Source organism: Arachis duranensis, chromosome 3 (assembly GCF_000817695.3).
Source record: "Arachis duranensis cultivar V14167 chromosome 3, aradu.V14167.gnm2.J7QH, whole genome shotgun sequence".
Classification (NCBI taxonomy): Eukaryota; Viridiplantae; Streptophyta; class Magnoliopsida; order Fabales; family Fabaceae; genus Arachis; species Arachis duranensis.
The window spans coordinates 115333043-115358012 of NC_029774.3; the positions used below are offsets into that span (position 1 = coordinate 115333043).

Genomic DNA, 24970 nt, shown 5'->3' on the forward strand with positions numbered 1-24970 from the left:
TATATATATATATAATTTTATTTTCTCATAAATTCACTATTTTTTTAAACTTTTAATGATTTATTAATTACTTTGTATTAATTACTTACGATAACATATTTAATACAAAAAAAATAAAGCATATCAGATAATAATATTTTAATTTCTGAATATAATTTAATTCTTTATTAACATAAAAAATTAAAATCTAAATATAAAAAATATCATTATTAATATGGACAATAACAATGCAATATTCAAAATTAAATATATCAAACTTTAATTATTATTATTAACGTCACAAATTAAATATTCAACTAAAAATTTAAAAATATAATTTTTTATTAACGTGAACTAAATAATATTAAACACCAAAAATAAATTTTTTTCATTATCAATATAAAAAAATCTAAACACATTAAACATACTTTAATATCACATTACACATACGTATTATTAATATCATATAAAAAATAAAATATTTAAATGACATAAAAAATGACCATCAAGGCATCACCAACAAAAAAAAATCAATCCAAAAGCATAAGCATTATTAATATCATATTAATATATTTAATTATCTCAATTTTCAAAAATGTGTCTAATACTTTCTTTGCAAACGCTATCATGAGCAGTTTTTGTCTGCGCGCGCAATAACACATTTTATTACTGAGTTAAACCTCAAAATGGTCTCTGAGATTGGCGTATTGCACTGAAATCGTCTCTGAGATTCTAATTGCACCAATTACGTCCCTGAGATTGAAAAAAATGCACCATAGTAGTCCCTGACTCATTTTCCATTAACGACATGATGACATGGCATGATGATGTGGACTGTAAGTGACACGTGTCATTTTATGATTTGGCCACGTATAATGGTAGGATGATGTGGTGACCAGTGACACGTGGCATGCTGACGTGGATAGTTGTGCCACGTGTCACACTGTTATTTGGCCACATCTCCAATTGTGCCACGTGTCGCAACAGTATTTGTCCACGTGTCATGTATTATGCCATCGTTGTATATGCACCAAATTAGTCCCTCACTTTGCATTAAGTGACTCATTTTAGTCCCTGAAATTGAATGTCGTGCACCAAACTAGTCCCTTCATTAATTTTTTCTCATTTTTTCTATAAATTTAAAATTCTCAATATTTTTGAATGCATTAATTTCAATTCTATTTTTTCACACGTTTTTCAAATAAAAGTGTTTTTATAAAATATTTTTTCTCTTGCGAATACCCTATTCGCCGACTTGGAGTTAAAGTGAAGACTTTTCAAGCATCTTCACTACCATCTCCGACCTCTTTCAGTACTTTTATAAAATATTTTTTTTCTTGCGGATACCTCTAATAGCCACCGTCTTGGAATTGACGTGAAGGCATTTCAAGCTTCCCTCATTATCATCTCCGACCTCTTTCGTCTAGATTGCAGAGATCAAAAGTGGTAGTGAGGGTGGTTGAAGTGCTTTCAATCTAGCTCATTTATACATAACGAAAACGTGTATTTCATAAGAAAAAAATATTTATTTTAATTGAAATTAGTGTATCCAAGATATTAAAATTTTAAATTTAAAAAAAATGAGAAAAAATTGGTGAAGGGACTAGTTTGGTGCACGACATTCAATTTCAGGGACTAAAATGAGTCACTTAATGCAAAGTGAGGGACTAATTTGGTGCATATACAACGATGGCATAATGCATGACACGTGGACGAATACTGTTGCGACATGTGGCACATCCGGACACGTGGCCAAATAATATTGTGACACATAGCACAACTATCCACGTCAGCATGCCACATGTCACTGGTCACCACATCATCCTACCATTACACGTGGCCAAATCATAAAGTGACATGTGTCACTTATAGTCCACGTCATCATGCCATGTCATCACGTCGTTAATGGAAAATGGGTCAGGGACTACTATGGTACATTTTTTTCAATTTCAGGGACGTAATTAGTGCAATTGGAATCTCAAGGACAATTTCAGTGCAAAACGCTAATCTCAGAGACCATTTTAGGGTTTAACTCTTTTATTACCTGCTAAAATTAAAAGGCTTAGCACCATAGCATTACCCCTTCTTTTAAACCTAAACAAAATTTGAGTAAAAGACTACCTCACTCGAATAATTGATGGTACCCTTACTCGGGTGGAAGCACTCTTCAATCTTCATTCTTCAACTCAGCGTATTCCATTTTACCGTACTCCTCTTGATTGCAAGAATGGTGTCAATGTTAAGGTATGGTCTTCAAATCCCAAAGCTCTCTCCTTATTGTGTTCCCCACTACGCCCTCCATCTTTACTTCCCTTCAACTTCATCCCTACACTCTCACTCTCCCTCTCCCTCTCAGCCCCAATCGGTTGATGAAGCTGTTGATTCCTTCACTCGCATGCTTTCTAAGCGTCCCCCTCCATCCATCATTCAATTCACCAAGATTTTGGGATCTCTTGCCAAGACCAACCATTTCCCCACCGCCATTTCCCTTTTTCAGCAATTGCAAGCCAGGGGAATCACTCCCAACTTATTTACTTTGAATATATTAATCAATTGTTGCTGCGGCATGGGTCGGATCACTCTCGCTTTCTCTGTATTCGCCAAGATTCTCAAGATGAGTTTTCAGCCTGATACCATAACATTGACTACACTCATTAAAGGTCTATTTCTCTGTGGTAAGGTTGAAAAAGCACTCCACCTTCACGACACAATGCTGGCTCAGGGATTTCAGTTTAATCAAGTCACTTATGCGACGTTGATCAATGGGCTCTGTAAGACCGGACACACATCAGCTGCTATTCAGGTGCTGAGAAATATCCCACGGCATGGGATTGTTCCTACTGTCTTCATGTACAACCCAATTATTGATAGCCTCTGCAAGGTTGCACTTGTAAGTGATGCTTTTCGTTTATACTCTGAAATGCTTGCTAAGGGAATTTCTCCCAATGTTATCACATACAGTTCTCTCATTTTTGGATTGTGTCTTGTGGGTCAATTTAAGGAAGCCATTGATTTGCTAAGTGATATGGTGCTTAAAAACATTACTCCTAATGTTTATACCTATACTACTTTGATTGATGGCCTATGCAAGGAAGGAAAGATCAAAGATGCTAAGAGTGTATTGGCTGTAATGACGAAATCTGGTGTGAAACCAGATGTGGTTACTTATAACAGCTTAATGGATGGATATTGTTTGGTTAATCAGGTAAATAAGGCAAAATATATATTCAACACAATGTCCCTAAGTAGAGTGTCACTTGATGTTCTAAGTTACAATATCATGATTAATGGCTTGTGCAAAAGTAAAATGGTCGATGAAGCCTTGAATCTCTTTGAAGAAATGCCTCGTAAGTACTTGGTTCCAAACACAGTAACTTACACCACTATTATTGATGGCTTGAGCAAATCAAAAAGGATCTGTTGTGCTGTTGAGCTTTTTGAAAAGATGCTTGATAGAGGTCAACCTGCTGACATAGTCACTTACAATTCCTTGTTGGATGGGATGTTTAGTACCAAACAACTTGACAAGGCACTTATGTTATTCAATCGAATGAAAGAGAGTTGCATTGATCCAGATATATATACATACAGCATACTTATAGATGGCCTGTGCAAAAGTGGAAGATTTAAAAATGCAAAAGAGATTTTTCAAGATCTTTCCATTAAAGGCTATCATCTGAACACAAGGACATACAATATTATGATAAACGGGCTCTGCAACGAGGGCCTACTTGATGAAGCATTGGCTTTAATGTCTGAAATGGAAGACCATGGTTGCTCTCCGGATGCTGTAACTTATGAAACAATTATTCGTGCTCTGTTGGAAAAAGGTGAAAATGATCAAGCGCTGAAACATCTTCGTGAAATGATTGCTAGAGGCTTATTGAAAAGGCAATAGGAGAAATAAATCAACTCAAATTAATAAATTTTCTGTTGTTGTGGAAATTTATACAGAACTTGGTAAATTTTATACCTATTGATTTGGAGGATTTGGGAAATGCCATGAACTCACTATCACCTTGATTTTGGTTATCTCACTATTATTGAATTAATTTCACACTTGTGTTATCGGCTGATTTTTTAGTCTCTGTTACCAATTACCATGGCTATCTAGTTTTTTTTAATAACGGGTGACATCAATATACAGATGACGTAGGGTGTGCAGTGTGTGAGATAAGCAGTTTAGCGAGGATATGCTCATTTGGATATAACTCTGGAGATTATTCCTTCGCTATCATACATTATGTTTATCTCCAAATATGAACATATACTCTACAATCATCTAATCAATTTGGCACCAATCATTTTGCTTCTCGCATGGACTAAATTTCATATTTCTACCTTGTAGTCCCTTTTTGATTTCGTAGACATTCATGGAGCAGTGAAGTCTGGCACCTATAGAGTGGTGAGTGTTTCTTTTTCTATATTTTCATTCACTTATTTATGCCATGGGTTTTGACAATTTTGTCACTAAAGTTGTTCTCTTTGGTCAGCTGTGGTGTTTCATATAAAAATTGATTATGTTGTGCTTTTATTACCATGAGTTTTATGAAGGGTGTCTATATTAATTCTTAACTGGATATGTTCTAACTGACTTGAATGAACCTCAATTTTTTTCGTTTACTTGGGAAAAAAACCACTACTTATGGGTCATCAAACTACTGTCTGTTTTTGTGATCCATTAGTTTTGTGTTCTTTCTGCAAAATATATCCTGAGATACAAAGGCTTAAATGATGACATCACATTTTTTCCCATTTTGTTTAATAAAATGCATTTAGTTGGAACAAATTGTGTTACTAGGACAGTATATCTAGATCATATGATCTATGTGACTAAGATAGTAAGATACATAAAATGATTTTGATAAACTGCATTTCGTTGAAACAAATTGTTTCAGGAGTTGATTTAGCATTTTAGTTTCCTGTAAGTACCCTGGTCTGTATATATATATATAGATTAGGACAAAACAAAACAAGATTTCTCAGTTGAAAGAGATAAAGAGGTTATCTCGAGTAACATACATTCATTAGACACTATCTGTCTATACAAATCACCTTCTTAGCTTTTCAAAAATTATATTCCGATGGCAGTTAGGTAAATGTGGTTGGTCCTTTCATGATCTTTCTGTAATTTCCTATTGCATCATTCATTGCAAATTTAGAGCGATTAGGTAGAGAATAAGTACCATTGATTTGAAATTAGTGGAATAAGGGGTGGAAAGGTTATAGGTGCATCTTCAACTATGTCGAGGTCAACTCAAACTATGGACAACGGCTCCATTCCCTCCTCTCCCACAATTCTCTCTGGGTTTGAATGGTCGAAAACTACCTTAGCATGTTATAAGTAAGCCACTTATGTTAATGAAAAATGTTACTTAATCTAACATAGCTAAAGTACCGTTTAAGTCATTAACTAACTTTAAAAATAGGCTACTGGTATCAGAGTCTATGGTGGTTTCTTTTATTTTTATTTTACTCATTTATCTAATTTTGGTACATAAGAGGCTTAAACATCTCAGGAGCACCTCCTCTTGTCCAGTTTCTTCATCAACACCATTTTTAATTTTGAAGAACTAACAGTTAAAAAAGCAGCAGCAAAAATAAAAGAATATGCATAGGTTGAGGAACTAACATGAAATTTACTATTGACATTAAGACACTTTTCCAGTTTTGAAACAATACAAACTTCTGGTGTATGTACATAATATCATTTTATTCTAAAAACACTCCTGCAACTTGAAAGATAATAATAAATAATAAAACCATACACACCTGTGATTTACAGGTGCAATTTTATTCCTGAAAAATCCTTTCTGCAATTAAAGAAAACCACACACATCTCGCTCCTATAATACAGGTTTATTCATGAAACAAACTTCCACACTTACTGCAGAAATATAGGCCATTTATTCATGCACACTACTACACTCCAGCGAAAAAAGAAGTACCTTCCATTAGTAGTTGCTGCCATGGTGCTATCCACTTATATTTTCATTGTATTCTGGGGGACACTGAAGAAAATTTTGGAAGCAATTAGAGATTGGAAGAAAATTAAAGACAATTATGTAATATCAAAGAAAAGAAAAAAAAAAAAAGAGAATTATGTCAAACATTTCCTAGTTCTGTCTCTTGTTACGAAAGACAAATATAAAATTCTTAGAAACATGATACTTCTATTTTCAAGCAGTCAAGCACTCCAAAGCTTTCCTTCCTTACTTGCTGTCCTCGTCATGTTATAACATGGACCAATCACAAGCTAAGTTGCACCCCTTATTGTCTATAATATATAAGATGGCTTTCTACCCCAACTCACACACAAGAACCTTAGGCAAGGACACATCCAAGAACATTGAAAAACAAATATCTTCGGCACTGAGGTGGCGTGGAGTAACATTTTCAAGTAAGTTTACGAACCTAAAATTATCTTGATTCTTGCATTAGTGTTCAAATCTTCTTACAAGCACTCTCCTAAGGAAAGGACTGAAACTCAAGACAACAACCTTACCATATTGTGCCAAGGTTAGACCACTTATTTTCCACCCAAAAATAAAATTTTACCTATTATATCATGTTCCGAGCTCACTTTCCTATATCACGATTCACGAAACTAACGTATTATATATGCTATATATATTTATGCACTATTTCCATAAAATGAAAAAAAAAAAGCAGAAAATTATAATACTCACCAGCAGTTTAACTTTGCTGCGCTGTTTCTTCTTGAGCATACAATTAGCATTCTAGCCTATCACTGGCAGTTCCCAAATTTTCAAAAGGACTATTGTTAAACCGTGAATTAGGTGAAATGACTGTCGATTAATATGAGCATTAAGCAAATGACCCAAGGTGTTAAAATGGATGAAATCATGAGTTAATCAGCATTATATGCTTCGTTCAAGGATCAAATTGAACATTACCTTTTTTAGTATATCCCTAACATGATTGATTTTTATACGGGCGTGTGTGTGCATGCGTGCGTTAGTTACACACACTTATTTTTATACAAGGCTATTCATATCACATAGCAACAGTCTTCATCTATTTAAATTTCTTGTATTATTGCTGTGAATTTTATTATTGATTAATTTATGAGCTGATTAAAAATAAATATGGCAGTGGTTGAATTTGTTGAAGGTATAAATAAAAATAGCAAAGATATTAAAAAAACAAGTCAAGAAAACTCAAGATTAATTAGTTAGAATTGGTGTCTCAAGTGGTTATTGGTTTGCATAATATTTTTGCAGTACATGTATAAATAGCTATGAGTCATCCGGTTCTAAAGAGAGAGATATAGATAATTGCTTTTATATACACTTTTCTTTCTTACACTAATAAAGAGGCATATTTAGATTACAATAGGTTATTGATTTTCGTTCTGTTTTCTCAAAGGGTTCCTCTATTGTTATTTGTTCTTCAAGCTATTGCATAGTTCTTCATTTAGTTTTGGCTTCTTAGCAGAGTTGAAATGTTGAACTGGTTTCCAATTGCTGAATTAGTTGAATTGGTTTTTGATTGGTTTTGAATAAGTTCTGAATTAGTTTATGAATTGCAAAATTTCTGAATTACTGAATTGTTGAATTATTCCTTTGATATAATTCATGAATTGTTACTCTTGTGTGTTAAATTAAGATACTATTGTAGTAGTATTGACCAATTGAGACTTGTTTGTTGTTAAATTAAGATATTATTGTAGATGACTAATTCAAATTTTAATATTAAGTTATTAACTATTTTTTATTTTTTATTTATATAGAACCGAGTCACTGGTTCAACCCGTGACTCACCAGTTGAACCAGTGAACTAGTAGCATGATCGGTTCCGTTCTGACAACTATGCACCCAACCCTAAACCTTTTTCCACAGCAGCACCCAGCCACCATCCACTCCAAGCTCGTCGCCGAACTCTTCTCCTCGGGTAGAGGGTGACCGTAGTGCCATCGTTGCTCAACGTTCCTCTTCTCTCGCCCTATTCTCGTCATCTTCTCGGGCCTATTGTCGCCGATCCTCTTCTCCTACCCGTCACATGAAGGTCTGCGTTGAGCCTGTGGCGCTGCCGTCATGGAGAGTTGCTCAGTCGTCGTCATCGTCGTCCTCTCTTTCTCTCTCTAGAAGGTCTACTCGGAGCTATTGGCATCGTAGTCTCCATCGTCATAATCAAGCCATCTCTGTGGTCATCGTCGTCGGCTATCTCTGTGGTCATCGTCGTCGGCTCTGAACTCGTCGTCTTTGTCCTCGTCGTCAAGCCTCTATCTTCGAGCCCCCTTTCTCTGTGTAAGAGCTCACTTCCCTTCCTCTCTCGCCGCCGGTAAGCACTGTTGCTTCAATTTACGTTGTTGATTTTTGAAATAATGGTTGATGGTTGATTTGAATGGTTCTGTTGAATTTTTTTGTTGAGTTAATTTGTCTGATTTAGTTTTGTTGATGGGGTTCTATGTTGGGGTTGATGGTTGATTTGAATGGTTGTTAATTTTGTATTCGGAGTTAGGGTGGTTGCTGATGTGATTCTGAATTTAGTTTGGATGCTGAGTTTGGATTCTTTGCATAATTTTTATGTTTTTTTATTCTCTGGCTTTAGATGCTGAGTTTTCTGTTTTTGAATTTGGAGTCTTTGTTGTTGAATACTTGATTAGAAGTCTTTGCTGGAATTTTTTGTGATTCTAAATTCTGTTGCTAATGGTTTGAATTTTTGTGTAAGTTTGTATTTTTCATTGTTGCTAATTATTTGATTATCAAAAGTTATTGTTGAAATTTTTGTTATTCTAAATTTTTGTCGCTAATGTGATGCTGATGAATATTGTTGTTGATTACTTGATTAAAACTTAGAAGTAATTTAGAAAATTTTCATTTTAGGAATTTTTAATGATAAAATATGAAAAAGTTATTATATGAAATTATAAAATTTTGAATTTTGTTAGTTTAGAAATGATTGAATTTGAATATTTGAAATTGTATATTAAATTTTTAATTTTATTGTATTTTTAATTAAATCAATTTAACCACAATTCGTTCTCAGTTGGACTATTGAACCATTGAACTAATCATTTGACTAGTTTGATTTTTGCAACCTTGCCTGACTATTGCTTAATTATATATTCACAATGGTAAAGTATATTTTTTTTTCTTGAAGTTTTTGAAAAGTTTCAAAAATATCTCTAACCTTTTAATTTGATTCAATTTTCACTTAACTTTTGAAATAAATTTCACCAACATCTTCAACAACACCCACAATTTCATTGGACTTCCTTTTCTCATTTCATTGCCACCTCTCTAGCCAAAATCCCTCACCTACCACCATAACTAGTGGCGGATTTACCCGGGGGCTAAGGTGGCCATGGTCCCCCATTTAAAAAAAATTAATATTATTAATTTATTATTATTATATATTATATATGTTGAAAAAGAAAATGTTTCAAAATTTATTTCAGATGATAAATTGATATTTTAGTTATATAAAATATCACAGAACAAATTTAAAAATACAAAAATCTTAAAATATGTAGTTAAATATTAATTTTTATATAATATAATTATTAATTTTGACCTATATACTATAAATTATATTTTGTTAATTTTTATTATATTATTTTAATTTATTTTATATTTAATTTGGTCCCCTCTTATAAAATTTTTGGATTCGCCACACTGACCACAACCCAACTACATTTACCCGTCACTTAGAGCCACCAATACCGTCAGTATCAACATGATCATCATTAACAACTTTGCCGCCTTCCCCTCCTCTTTCCCCTTTTCACCCCACCTTTCATCACCTTAAGACTTAGTTTGATAAAATTTTTACTTTTTGAATTTGGTAAAATCAAATTAAAAATGGTTTTTGATAAGCACAAATACCATAATTGTATTTGATAAAATAGATTTTAAAAATAAAAAAAACCATAATAGACATATGTAAAAAGGGTAATTTGGATATTTATTATTATATAGGATTATATTAGACTTTTTAATTTTGATAAGTATAAGTCAATTTTATAAATTTTTTCCTTAAATATTTTTAAAAGTACCCTTAACTTTTAAAACTGCAAATATAAGCACATAAAATTTTTAATTTACTAAACACAAAACGAGATATTTGTGCTCTTCTCCAAAAAATTTTAGCAAACCAAGTCTAGATCTCTATCACCTCCTCATTCACCATTGTCATTGGGTTTTCATCTTCATTGTCACTACTGTCTCTGTCTATTTTTCTTCCCCATCACAATTTCAACTAACACAACAAATCCTAAATCCATCGTGCACACACACGCCCCCACATGCCCACATCTGCGCGCACTTCCGCTCGCATACACACAGAAGATAGAAAGAAATCGAACGAATAAACAAATCGAAATTAAATGAAAAATAAATAGTAAAAAAGTTTCACCATGCGCTAAAAGAAAAAGTGAGTGTGGTAGAGGAAGGTAGATTAATAGAATATGCAATCTACACTCACTAAGTTGCTAGTATTTTAATTGTGAATAAGATATCATTTTACTTGTAAGAGTAAAGTTTTGTTTTTGTCCCCAACATTTAGGATAAGTTTCAAAATTGTCTCTAACGTTTCAATCGTCCTATTTAAGTCCCTAACGTTTCAAATCTGATTCAATGTTATCCTGCCGTTAGGGATCCGTTAACAGAATTGACGGCGGGACAAAATTGAGACAATTTTAAAACGTTAGAGACTTAAATAGGACGAAAACGTTGGGGACAAAAATAATACATAAAAATAAATTTTAATTTTATCCTTCAATAATATCAATTTTTTACTATACATAGTATTCAATTATTTTTTAATCATATCTAAGTAAATTACACATAATCATATTACTTTCATTTTAAATAAATTAATTTTTTTTATAATTTTACTCTTAAAGATTTTTAGTTATCATGAAATGTTTGTAGAATGACTAGTATATAAACTTGCAGAAAAAAAAATATATATAAAATAAAATATAAATTATATATTTTGTCTCTAATGTATCAAAATTCTTTAAAATTATAAAAAAAAACTAAATTTATTTAAAATGAAAGTAATGTGATTAAGTGTAATTTATTTAGATGTAATTAAAAAATAATTGAGTACTATGTACGTAAAAAATTAATATTATTGAAAGATAAAATTAAATTAAAATTTATTTTTATGTATCGTTTTTGTCCCTAACGTTTTCGTCCTATTTAAGTCCCTAACGTTTCAAAATCGTCTCAATTTTGTCGTCAATTCTGTTAACAGATCCCTAACGGCAGGACAACATTGAGTCAATTTTAAAACGTTAGGAACTTAAATAGGACGATTAAAACGTTAGTGATAACTTTAAAACTTACTCCGAACGTTGGGGACAAAAACAATACTTTATTCTATTTGTAAAGGCAGCAAAAAGAAGAAGGAGAAAAAACATTGGAAGAAGAGGACAAAAAGAAAGATTCAACATGGGAGTGAAGAAGTGGAATTTTTTCATGGAATGTTGATAATGATATTGGTAGCGGGGACATGATTGTCGGATAGGTAGGATAGGGTGTTGGTGGTGGGGTGATATGTGGTGTATTAGTAAGGGTGTGTTTGGATTATTAGTTTGCATAAAATTAATTTTGTAAAATTGATTTTGATGAAAAGTAAATTTGAATTAACGTGATTTATATTTGATAATTTTTATATTAAAATTGGTTATAGTAAAATAAATGTTTAGATTATACTCTTCAAAATTACTTTTAGATAAAAAATTACTAAAAGAGACATCAATTTAAATAATTTTTTTATATATATGCAAAATCAGAAGACTAACAAAAATAATATAAAAACTATTTATCATATAAATAAAATAAATACAATAAAAAATAAAAATATGAAAGAGAGTACTATAAATTTTATAATGTCAAACAAAAAAAAATATTCTATAATTTTTCTAGTAGTGTTAGTACTCTTTAATTTAGTATTATTTTGGATTATAAATTTTTATTATTTATGGCTCTATTGTTACTTAAGGATCATAATTTATGTTATACAAAATTTTGATAATAAATATAGTATATAATAATTACAATTACAAATTTTACAAAGTCAGAATAAAAAATTAAAAAAAATTAATACAAAACAAAAATAAAATACATCAAAGAATAGAAAAAAATGATACAGATAAGAAATAATAAAAATTCTATAAAACCAATAACATATATCATATAAACAAAAAAATACAATAAAAAGTAAATAAAATAAATATGATTAAAATTAAATAAAAAAATAAAAAAATTTCATACAGAACATAAATACAATGCAGTATAGGATAAAAAAAGAATTCATATAAATAAAAAATAATAAAAATATCATAAAAAAAGTCAACAACATTCATCATATGAATAAAAAAATACAATAAAATAAACAAAAAATCATATGAAGGAAGCCAAACAAAAATTACAAAAAAAGATTTCATAAAAAATATACATATAAAAAATTGTATAGTAAAAAAACTCATAAAAAATATAACATGAGAAATCAGAATACTATACAAATAATATAAAAATATTTATCATATGAATAAAAAATATACAATAAAAAACATAAAAATTAAAATATGAAAATAAATACTAAAAATAATAAAAAAAATTAAAATATTCAATTTTCCAGTGATGGAAACATATTTGAACGATTTTGATGAAAAAAATTGGAACGAAGAACTATGAAGAAGTAGGAAGAATTACAAAAAACTACTGTAAACGTAATAGTTATTGGTATCCTTTTTATAGAAAAAAATGAAGGGTAGGATTGATAAAAAAGAAATAAAATTTTCACCTAATTTTTCAAGGTACTCAGCAACCATGATCGTGAAACGCAAAAGCTATAAATTTTAGTTTCTCTTGAAAGTGTGTTCAAATGCAGAATCATTTTTGCGTTCAGAAAGATAAAAATTGTTAAACATAAAAGTAAAACTTTTAAGAAGCTCAAACGCGCTTCTCACCTCCCCAACGTGTTTACCCAACACACCATAAAAAGTTGATAGTAAGAATAAAGTTGAAATTTATTTCAAATGTTAGGCACAAAACTAAAACAAATTAATTGTTAAGACTTAAGAGTATTTTTAAAACTTTTCAAAAATTTTATCCACAAAAAATATACTTTATCCTATGCACTTAATAAAACAAGTTATTCTATCATTCAACGGATTTTTTATTTAAATAAATAAAATAAATGTAATAATTACCGAAATAAATAATTTAAAAATTATTTACCGATTTAAATTTTCTAGTCTTATCTCGTTTACACTGTAAACAATATGACATTTCATGTATCTCGTTTACAGTGTAAACAAGATAAAACACGCCAGCTGCAACATATCTATCTCGTTTACACTGTAAATGAGATAAGGCCTATTCGCGCCATTAAGTAGAAGTCGTTTACAACAGAAGTCTGGGCCCCATTTTGACTGAGTCAACCTCTTTCTCTCATCTTTTATCCATTTCTTATCCTATTTTAGACTGATAGGGTGATGGCACGCCAGGCAGGGAACAACGGAGACATCAATAGGCTGAACGACACATCGCATTACACCGGGGTGGCCGACTTCGAGGTTAGTTACGTTTTGTTTGTTTAATCTAAGTATGTGGCCATTGTTAGGGTAGTCCTGAATTGACAAGAACATAGTTAAATAGTTTAGTGATAGCTCTCTAAAAGGAATTTAGAACTCTATTTATTTGTGCAAGGTTGTTATGACTTAATTATTGGTTTGAAACTTTTTTTTTTCTTGTGCTAGGTTGTTAGTATATATAACGTTCTAATTATGAAAGGTATCCTGGCATATGTAATTTAGAGACATGTGTAGGCTAGAAACATGGAAGTATGTTCTTAATTAGAAGTAATTGTAAGTTAGATAGAAATATTTGCTGTGTATCACATGTTAAGCTGATCTAAACACACACACAAAAAAGAGTAAGAATTCAATAATGTGCATAAATTTATGATCATCTTTTTATAAGGCTGAATTTTTATTTTATTGTTCAGAGGCCTCGTCTTCTACTGCTCCGGCAAGTGAGCCATACCCTTCCTCCACCGGACGCCATCATCCCGTATCTGGATGAAGTTGGATTCGGCGACACGGTGCCACTCAGAGACTTCACTTTTGACAATTCCCTGATTTCGGCACTTGTGGAGCGATGATGTCTGGAGACGCACACATTTCATCTCCCGTGGGGTGAGGTCACTATCACTCTGCAGGACGTGGCGTACCACCTAGGCCTATGTGCATACGGCAACCCCGTTGGGGGGTGTCTCCGTGACTTCGATAGGTAGTACGGCATGGAGACGTGGGCTATGGTGGAGTAGCTGCTTGGTGCCAGGCCTCCAGTGGCGGCACAGCAGGTTGTGTAGAGGAAGGAGTCCTTTACACTGAAACTGGTGTGGTTGCGGGATCGTGTCCGCCAAATGCCCTCGATCGACGACCCGGAGACTTCGACAGTACGCCAAGTGCTATATTATGTTACTGATCGGAGGGTATCTGATGACAGACAAGTCCAACAACCTGGTGCACATACGTTGGCTACCACTTCTCCGGGACTTCGGGGAGTGTAGGTCGTTATCCTGGGACTCGGCTGTGCTGGCCTGGACTTACTAGTTACTCTGTTCGGCAGCACAGTGAGGCGTCATGAACAACGCCGGTTGCACTCTGCTATTGATGAACTGGATTTATCAGAGATTTTGTCAGTGGTGTCCACCAGATAGAGGAATCTACTAGTATCCGCTGGCTACGAGGTAACTAGTGTTTATTTTTGTATTTGCATTAAATATTGTTGTCAATTCATATGGTTTGTTACTTAACGAATTGTATATATTTCCTTTACTGTCAGGTTGGTTGGATTGCAGTAGTAGAGCAGGAATCAGCATCAGGCCAGGGTCCTGCATTGGAGGGTTTCGATCGACCGATTACGGTTCGATGAGGTTAGTCATGAAATAAAATATATTGTTATTTTAAATACTTTCTGTATTGTAGTACGTTATATTTTCGACAGTTAGATAGATAGCGTATAGTTACTGATGTCGGAAATATTTTTTATTCAATTTGCATGGAGAGTGTACGATGACCCTGCGATACAAGCTCTGTGTTCGTACTGGTTCCGTGAGAAGGAGGAGTGGGGGACCTAGTTGTCAGTCGTCCCGTTAGTCTACTTCAGCATTATCCGGTTTCACCACGTTGATCATGTAAAACGGCAGTTCAATGGGGGAGTTGCAGGTGCCAGGTACTCCAATAAATCTTGACAGGTGCAGATGTTTATGTCATTTACACTGTAAACGAGATAAGTGGTCTATTTAGTTTACACTGTAAACAAAATACATAAAATATTATTTCGTTTAGTAAACGAGATAAAACTAGAGAATTTAAATCGATAAATATTTTTAAAATTATTTATTTTGTAATTACTAAATTTATTTTATTTATTTTAAAAAGAGGTAATGACCAAATCAGTACCCGAAAGATTAAAACGCTGACATTGCGATACCTGACTATTGTAATCGACAAAATGGTACTTGGTTAATTTTAAAAACTGACAAGCGTGTCCATAAGCTTGCCGGACCAAAGCTCCGGTGAGGACAATGCTTACCTGGACACCGAATTATGCTGACAAATCATGTTTTAATTGAGTTGTAATTTCTAATTAATTAATTTGTTAGCCTAGGTGGAAATTGATTTCATTTTGCCCCAAATCAAAACTCTTTGCCCTAATTCCAAATTAACAAGCTCTCTATGGCAGAACCAACAGCTTCAATGACGCTTCTCATAGCCAGCTGGTTAACACCTTCTTCCCTCTTCATCTTTGTCAACCTCGTCATTGGCACCATTGCCATCACCTCCCGCTTCACCTCCTCCCACAACAACCGAATTCAAGAACATGAACTCCAACACCCTTTCACTCGCTCACCCTCCCTCCCTACAACGAGTTAGATCCTTCAGACTCACTCATCAATACACCTACGACACAACGCCGAGTACTGCCGAACCCGACGAGTTCACTCAGCCTCAACTCGTTCGAACATTCTCGCTTTTGGAACGAGTCAGGTCCTTCAATTTCAGCCTCCACAAACACGAAACCACGGAAACATCATATGCAGAAAAAACAGATCATAACCAGGCCCAGGCTCAGGCCCAAACCAACCAACCAGCGGCGGCCACCTTCTCCTCCCTCGCTCTTACTGGCCGAGCCACCGTGACCCTCCTCTTCGCGATATCACCTCCAGCTCGCGTCCAGCCTCCGTCTTCTTCCCCTCCTGTCTGAACCCTAGCCTCGCCTCAGCTTCTAATCATCACCACCGCAGCTGGCGTCTGTACCCACAACCGACACAGAGCCACCATATCTCTCTCTTTCTTCTTCTTCCGCCTCTCCATCTTTCCTATGTCCGTACCCTAGCGCCGCCCAGAACCACCGAACCTTCGCGGACCACCCAACGCGCCTCTACACCTTCACTGTTTCGACGCTTCACCTCCGCGATTTCACCATCGCCGCACCTCGCCTCCGCCGAGCCCAGAACCTAACCTCCAACCACATCGCCGCCGGTTCTCCTTGGCTCTGTGCGAGACCCACCACCTCCATGAAGCTCTCTCTCCCTCTGTCATTAGTTCCCTAACCGCCAGCCACCAACAGCCTCCTCTTCACCTGACCAACACGACGGCGAGCTTCTCTTTCGCCTCCCTGTTCGCCGCTAGGACTCCACCTAGAACAACCGAGGCCACTCCTCTTCCTCTCCTTTCCTGTTTCGAAGTGGAAGTAGAGAAGCAGAGAACAGAAATTACAGATACAGATCGAGATGTTGGAAGTAGAGAAACAGAGATTCAAGTGGCAGAAGTTCAGAGAGCTTGTTAATTTGGGATTAGGGCAAAGAGTTTTGATTTGGGGCAAAATGAAATCAATTTCCACCTAGGCTAACAAATTAATTAATTAGAAATTACAACTCAATTAAAACATGATTTGTCAGCATAATCCGGTGTCCAGGTAAGCATTGTCCTCACCGGAGCTTTGGTCCGGCAAGCTTATGGATACGCTTGTCAGTTTTTAAAATTAACCAAGTACCATTTTGTCGATTACAATAGTCAGGTACTGCACTGTCAACGTTTTAATCTTTCGGGTACTAATTTGGTCATTACCTCTTTTAAAAAAAAAAAATCCATCATTCAACCCTCTTCCAGAAGTGAGAAGCCTTTTGTAGTCCCTTGTCCCGGTGTCCCCCTATCCCTTCGATTCAGCTATTGCCTCCTTTTCCCCTGTCGTTCGCTGCTCTGCTCCCTCTTCGCTCTTCTCTCTCACTCGGTCTGGAAACTCTTCAGGTTCGTTCTTCTAATTTGTCCGAACACTGTCTACTTTAATCATTTGTTATCCGGCAGCACAACAATTCAGAATAAATATTATTGATACCAATTGACATTGCCCAATTTATTTTATTGTTTTATATGAAATTAAATTCAGAGAAAAAGGAAATCTATCACTCACATAGCACATTTACAGATGTTTAGTATAGTTATGACACTCTTGTTAATAAAATTCTCCCCTCTGATACATCATATATAAATTAAAGCGTTGAAGTGCCAATTTTGATTAACCTGTAGAATATGTAGGTACTTGTTACTGTATGTTTCAATTGGATTCTTGTATTCTATGATGTTATATTGGCTTTGGAAGAATGAATTGATGTTCTTCATAAGTTATAGGATAAGGAAATCATAATTATAGTGAAAAAAATTATTATAGTTGTTTAGATAATTCAAGGTAATTTTAATTTCAGTGAAAATATTGTAAAAAAAAGTACAAAACCGAAACTGAAAATAATGCCAACCCTAACATTTCCCAATAATGCCACCATATTAAAAAAAATCAGCCTATATAATTTATCAGTGTTCATTTTGCTACTCCTGTGATTTATTAATTTATTTATTTTTTTGGTCATATACTGCTATGATTTATAAGTGTTAGCCTAAATGAATTTTTTTTGGTCAGTAAAATGATATTTTTATTCCACAGGCCTATCATATTACAGGTTCGAGGCCCAAACTAGGCCCAATATTGAGCACCTGACTCCTAAACCGTCTCTAAGATTACTAGCTCCCCTGACACAAAAAAAAAAAGAAAAAAAGCTTACTAGCTCCGATCACATGCTCCATTTCCCAGTACGGTGGTTTCCACCATGTCCACCGTCAACCATTCGTAACGGAGATGCGTGCCATTGTCATCTCTTCGGAGATAATTTCTCATCTTAAGCGACTACCACACCGCTTCAATGCAACCCTCTCCTTCTCGTCAGAGATTTCACCCCTGGTGGCGTTCGGGGACGACAGAGAATCCACGTACTCTGACGTGCCGAGGCCTTGCCGGAGGAAATCGAAGAGGAAGCCGTACATGACGCCGATGAAGGTGTTGATAGAGAGGGAAAGGAGAGAGAAGCGCGTAAGGCACAGCCATGTAGGGTTCTGGAGGAACCACTGGATAACGGGTTGCTGGTTCCAGAACTCGTTGAGGTGGCTCACCGAGTATATCTAGCTCAAAATTCACTCGTATCTGGTCTGAGTCAACTCGCCCGACTCATTCCCGTGCTGCACTGCGAGTAAGTTACTATGCATATTTGATTTTTATGTTGACTCCAAAATTTCTAAGCTAGAAACTTTGCCAAATGTTGCAAAATTGAGGAACCAGTTAATTAGTAAGAGTTTCAATTTTTTTTTCCATTTTACATAATCATTTAATCTTCAAACTTTGGTTATGGATTGTGCAGAACTTATGGTAATGATGGATTATTTTGATTGTCCTAAAGTATAGAACATGTTGCACTTGCTGAGATTGAGCGAATAAGTTAGGAAGTGTATATTTTTGCCTGGATTTGCACTGTGTGATGGATATGTTCTAAGGAAATTTTGTGTTTTGAGTTGCATTATATGCTTTCTGGTTGTTATCATTTAACATTTAGAGAGATGAAGAGAGAAAAAAGAGTGTGATTTATTATTATTATATTTTTTTAGATGGTGTTGTGGTCTTATGGATTGTATGTGCTTCTTTATTTATTTTTATTTTCTTCGTTCCAACTAGGCTACACTTTTACTGGTTTCTCCATATCAGGTTATGCAATGAGGTTCACATTGGTTATGTTGGTCATGAAATTCAAACATGTACTGGACCAAGGAGTGATTCTAGCCTTCTAGGAGCGCAATGCATGTTTGGAGAAGGGGAGGGGCTCCACATGTGGTCAACTTCCCAAAATGCTTTCATCTTTATGACGTGCTGGTAAGCCAAGAGTTGGACATGATGAGAGGTTCAGTGTCCCTCGCATCCCTGCCATTGTTGAACTCTGTATACAGGCCGGTGTAGATCTTGCAAAGTATCCCACAAAAAGGAGAACGAAACCCGTATACTGTATTGAGGGGAGAATTGTTGATTTTGAATCAGTTGCGGAAGATATTGAAAATAAAATAAAACTTTCTTCTGAAAATATCAAAGCTCTTTTCAATGCATCTCCTGTGCTGGCAAGGCATGTAGAGAATTTCCCAAATTTAGTGATGAACAATAGCAATCTGGATTGGTTGAGTGAGGAAGAACGGAACAAAGTAAGGGATTTAAGTAGTCATACCCTAGAGGCATGGTTTGAGATGATTTCAGGTGCAAAGAAGATGATGGAGAAGTACAGTGTGCATACTTGTGGATATTGTCCCGAGGTTCAGGTTGGTCCAAAGGGACATCAGTTGAGAATGTGCAAGGCTTCAAAGCATCAGTCTCGGAATGGTTTAAATGTGTGGCAAGAGGCAACAATAGATGATCTTGTGGGTCCAAATTATGTTTGGCATGTCCACGATTTGAATGGATCTCCTCTAAATAACAATTTGAAGAGATATTATGGCAAGGCTCCGGCTGTGGTGGAACTTTGTGTGCATGGAGGGGCTCATGTTCCAAATCAGTATAAGAGCATGATGAGATTAGATGTTGTCTCCCCAGATCGAGATGAAGTTGACCTTGTTGCCTGATACATCATAACCCCCTTTGAAGTTAGACGATATATTTTCAATCAAGATTTGAAATTCAATCAGATAAGATCTTGGAGTATTGAGTTTGATCAAAGATGAGATTTGGTCCCCGTTGCTATTTTTTCTGTTGTGACTTCTATAGGTCAAAATTCTTGATTGTGGAAGGATCCAGAACTATGGAAATCGTTATGTTATCACACAAAATTTGTAGGCTCCACATAGAGATGTTTTCCTAAGAGAAACTCCTTAAGTTACCACACCCCTTATTGTATATTCAAATGCATTTTTATTTAGTGGATACTCCAATGAAGATTTTATAATAGTCTTCATGTGAAAATGTTTTCTTTTGACCCTTGGATGATGGATTGTAAGATTAGATTTTAATAATTATAATTCTGTTAGTACCTAATTAAATCAAGTTGGTTAGTTGCTGCATGAATCTTCTTGAAGCTCCAATACACCAAGTTTGAATAAGCAAAGTTTGCTACAAATTGGACAACTTATTGATGATCCAGATTTAGAGGAGTACTAGGGGTCAGCAGGTTTTGTGATTGTAGTAATCAATTAGTTATTATTAGTGTTTAAATGTTGATCAGATTTTAATGAAAGTGCCGACTTCCTAAACATATGTACATGTGTTGTACAGTAGTTATGAATGAGAATGAATATGGTGTAGAAAGAAAAACTCCTTAGCTTCCTATGTTTTTTCTTAGGAGTGTTAGAGATGAAAATATGAATTTAACATGTTTTATTTGTAATCTTCTTTATATATATAGATATCCCTGAATCAATTAAACCTAAATAAAAATTCAAATTTACTACAACTATTACAAATAATGAAACCAGAGACAAAAGTATATGGTCCATATAATACTAATAAATATGGTAGTGATGAGACAAAAAACCCTCCATTAAAAACCTTTACTAATGCAACTCACACAAACTAATTAAGTGTATTGTTTTACATCACTTGATTGGAAAGGTCAATAACCACTCAAAGGAATTTTTATATTTTTTGTTTTCTTTTCTCAAAATGTCTTTTTTATTTATTTTTTTTACAATAAATAGATGATCAGAATTTTCAACTACCGAACAACATAATCTACCGAACAACATAATCTGCTAAATGTATTGGCCTATCAAGTGCTTTCACATGTGTTGAGAAACATAATAAAAATAGCAAAAATACATATATACCAAAAAACAACCACTACATGGCTATATTTATATATAAATATATACGTTATTTAACTCATTTTTAATTTATATTTTGTATTTCAATATATATTATATGCGGATGTGTAAAAGTATATGGGAAATAGTAGATTGAGACGTCACATTCCTGTAGAGGCAACACGAGCCTAATACATGGGGCGAAATTTCACCTATTTGTACTTTTGTATTATGTGTGTCTGCGATTATGAATAGCCTAAACAAATTACATTGGGCTAGTTCAAGTGGTTCAACGTTAAAGAAGTATACATAGTCTAAAGTGTCCTTCGAAGAAACATCAGATATTGTAACTTTTGTCTATAAACATGGTTTTACATTTCCGCAGCAAAGGATTTGCCACATCCACAAGTTTGTGTCGCATTAGGATTCTTGAAAGAGAAACCTCCCCCAATCAAGGCATCACTATAATCCAACTGCATGCCAAATATGAAGAGTAGGCTCTTAGGATCGCAAACTGCAAATACAGATGGAGAAGCCAAAAATGTCAAGTGGTGACTTATATACAACCGTGTGGATGCAGTTCATTTCAATCTTCATTACAGTAAGAAAGTAATAATATTCTAATTTCTAAGCAATGAAAAGTACATTCGTTCAAAGAGTAAATAAATAAATAAATGCAGTGCTAACTGCTGTTTGAAATGAGCTGACAAAGTTCTAGCAAACAAAGCTTAAACAGAAGTTCATGTTAAACACCAAGATTTTAATCCAGTCTAAGATTAAAATTCATGCCTACCGGAGCAACATAGAGCTAGCAGATAATTACCTGTAATCCTTCAAAATAATAATACTAGAAAATAATTACAACTAATTGATACATGTTGCACCAAAAAATGGCCATAAACTGTTCCATAGACAGCATCATATATCGGGATTTTCACAAATTCTTAACTCATTAAGAATTCATACCAATTGCCTAAACCCTAAACCCACATAGATCATATTATGCTGGTCAAACAGCTCAATTAGGAGATTATGAACACAACATTAATAAGAACTAGAAGATGAAACCGTACCAATTACAAAACCATTGTACTCAATGATGGAGTCATCTGGCCTTGTATTAGCCTTGTCCTCAAAATCCATAGTGTACGACATACCGGAACACCCACCCTGTTTGACACCTATTCTTAAACATAAATCCTCATTTCGCTCAGACCTCATCTTATTCAAGTGCTTCAGTGCATTATCCGTAAGTGATATTGCAGGTGCCACAGCCCCAGATGCAGGTGCAGCTGAAAGATTTTCAAAAGGGGTTTGAGAATGAAAGTAAAAAATTGGATTAGGACAACATGTAGACATGGAGAAAATTCAAAGTACATGACAACAGCAGAAAAACTTAAGCTTATTCAGGGAGTGAGTTGGAGGAACACAAAGTACTTGCAAAAAGCAAAGGCATCGGATAATTCATATAGTCCATTATCCATCACCTAAATCTATTATATGCATATTATTTCTATGGTTTTATTATTTGGATTTAACTCTGAGTCACTGACTCTGATGCAATTCTGTGATCAAAGCTGTTAAGTATTGATTAATTACCTTGTGATGACAAACATATTTGATTATTTTCTATTTTAACTAACTATTATGATGAGCAATGTAGGAATCAATTAAGGATGACCAATCAAGCAAGCTAGAATTGTGCAAAACAGCAATATTAATGAGAATATAATTAAGATGATATCAGCCCTATTTTGGAAAAATGTTGCACCATCAAAACAGCAAGTGATACGCTCCAAGAATCAAAGTCATGAGTGATTGGATAACTGATGCATATTATAATCAAACTAAACAAGGAAAGGATTCTCATTCAAAGCCAACGGCTAAGTGCATTGATGTGTGCAACAACTATTGATGAAAAAGGAAAGTATTCCAATATTGAAGAAGAGATTTCAAGCACTATAAAAAAATTTCATCCAAAAGAGAAGACGGCCGTTTGAGCTTAAGTCAGAATATATACACAACCTTGTTTCCTTGTTATTTGAGTGTGTTCTTATTTTTCTTTTGTCTAGATTCAAACTTATTTTGCCAAATACAAAAGCCATTTAATCTTTATTTGAGTGTTTTGATTTTCGAAAATGTGTTAGGTTAGAATGCACTTAATTCCCCTTAACTAAGTCAGGTTAGCACCTAGGTGATTTACTAAGTTTGAAATAGTTTAGAATTGGTGTTTATAATCCTTATTAATTATAGTGAAAATTATATCATTGTTGTGGTAGAGACTAGACGTAGGTCATATTGCACTTTGTGACCAAACCAGAATATATCGTGGTGTTAATCTTCTTCTTTCTTAAAACTCTGCAACTTCCATTTTTGTTTTGTTCTGGCTGCAGAAGGAGACAAAAACAAAAATAATCTCCTGTTTTAGTGTACTGCACAATCTATTTTATTAAGCATTAAAAGTGGTTCATTAATTCAATCCCTTCTCAACTCACTTGAAACCTTCAAAAAGCCAAAATAATACACGACGGAACCGAAATCAATAAACCCTAACATGAATTTTGCAACAGGTAAAAAGACAGTACCGCATAATCCAGCAATAATTATGATATTGCTAATCTCGATCTATTTTTGTTATTAATTAACATAATAATAGTTAACGCCAGCTACACAAATAAGCAAGCACTAAGAAACAAGAACATCATAAGAAGAGAATACCGCGAAAATTAAAGCATACCAGAAACTGGGGCTGAAACTGATCGAATTGAAAGCGGCCTTGTTCGATTCAGATTTGACTGTGGAAATCGGAAAGAGAGTGAAGTTTGAGATTGAGTATGACTTTGAGGAACAGAGAGAAGGCGAATAAATTGGGGAGAGGGCGTGGTAGTTGCAGAGAACGCCATTGGAGAAACCGCAAACACCAACTTCCGTTTTCTACCTCCCAATTTTCAATGCTTATGTTGCGTGTACAACATTTCTCTCTTTTTAATTTTTATGGTGTTTGTTTTTAGTAGGATGAGAAATTTATAAGTATCCATAATTCATATGTTACAAATATAGACAAATAATAACATATCAATACTTTTACTAAAATATCTTTATAATTTAATAAAAATAAAAAATATTTTTTATTTAATTTTTTAAAAAATTTAAATATTTTTTTGTGTTAAACAAAAATAATCTTTTTAAATTAATTAAATAGTTTAATTTTATAATTTTAAATTTTAAATAATTTAAAAAACAAAAGCACATTTAATTATTTACTCATATTCAAAAAAATTATTTCAACGTTATTAATGATTCTGTATGAAGTTAATCAATCATTTATACCAAACAAAATAAACAAATTTAAAAATATTAATTAAACATTCTCTTCTCTTTGGCTGTTAATAGTTATTTTCTCTTTTTCTTCACACTTGTCTCTCTTTTTAAATTTTTTTTAATAGACTCCTTCTTCTATTTTCTTCCTTCTCTTCTTTTGGACAAAGAAGACGAAGAAGCCCTCTTCCTTTCTCTACGGCGTCCTATTAAGGTCACTGTAACATTTGTCGTGTGCCTCTTCCAGCCGAAAAGAATGTCGTTGCGTTAGAGAACAGTCGCAGTCTTCTTCGTTCTAAAGAACATCGCTATACCGTTGTTAGCCTCTTCCTTTTGATAACTCTCTCTTCTTAATTTCCATTGGATCATGTCACTCATTTTAAATAGGTTGCATTATAATTTTTTTATTTTTTTTACAAAAGTTTCATTAATCAATACCCTTAATTATTTAAATTTATTATGAATCATTAAGCATTTTAATTATAAAGTAATGGTTAAATACAATTAATATTTATATAATAA

The 24970-nt window shown here is 33.9% G+C and overlaps 2 protein-coding genes and 1 pseudogene across 2 annotated transcripts; 2 read left to right on the top strand and 1 right to left on the bottom strand.

Moving 5' to 3' along the window:
* The first annotated feature begins 2068 nt into the window (after window positions 1-2068).
* LOC107480378 (pentatricopeptide repeat-containing protein At1g63330-like) lies at window positions 2069-4002 on the top strand. The gene has a single exon (XM_016100507.3). It carries the CDS (start codon window positions 2117-2119, stop codon window positions 3875-3877), a length of 1761 nt encoding a protein of 586 aa, XP_015955993.3. The 5' UTR covers window positions 2069-2116; the 3' UTR covers window positions 3878-4002.
* On the top strand, window positions 2748-20371 carry LOC107480377 (APO protein 3, mitochondrial-like; annotated as a pseudogene).
* Window positions 20372-21265: 894 nt separating this feature from the next.
* Window positions 21266-24128, bottom strand: LOC107480379 (iron-sulfur assembly protein IscA, chloroplastic). Its single transcript, XM_016100508.3, has 3 exons — window positions 23868-24128; window positions 22204-22422; window positions 21266-21644 (listed from the first exon to the last, which is right to left on the bottom strand). The coding sequence occupies exons 1-3, from the start codon at window positions 24031-24033 to the stop codon at window positions 21502-21504; spliced, it is 528 nt and encodes a 175-aa protein (XP_015955994.1). The 5' UTR covers window positions 24034-24128; the 3' UTR covers window positions 21266-21501.
* Between the last annotated feature and the right edge of the window lie 842 nt (window positions 24129-24970).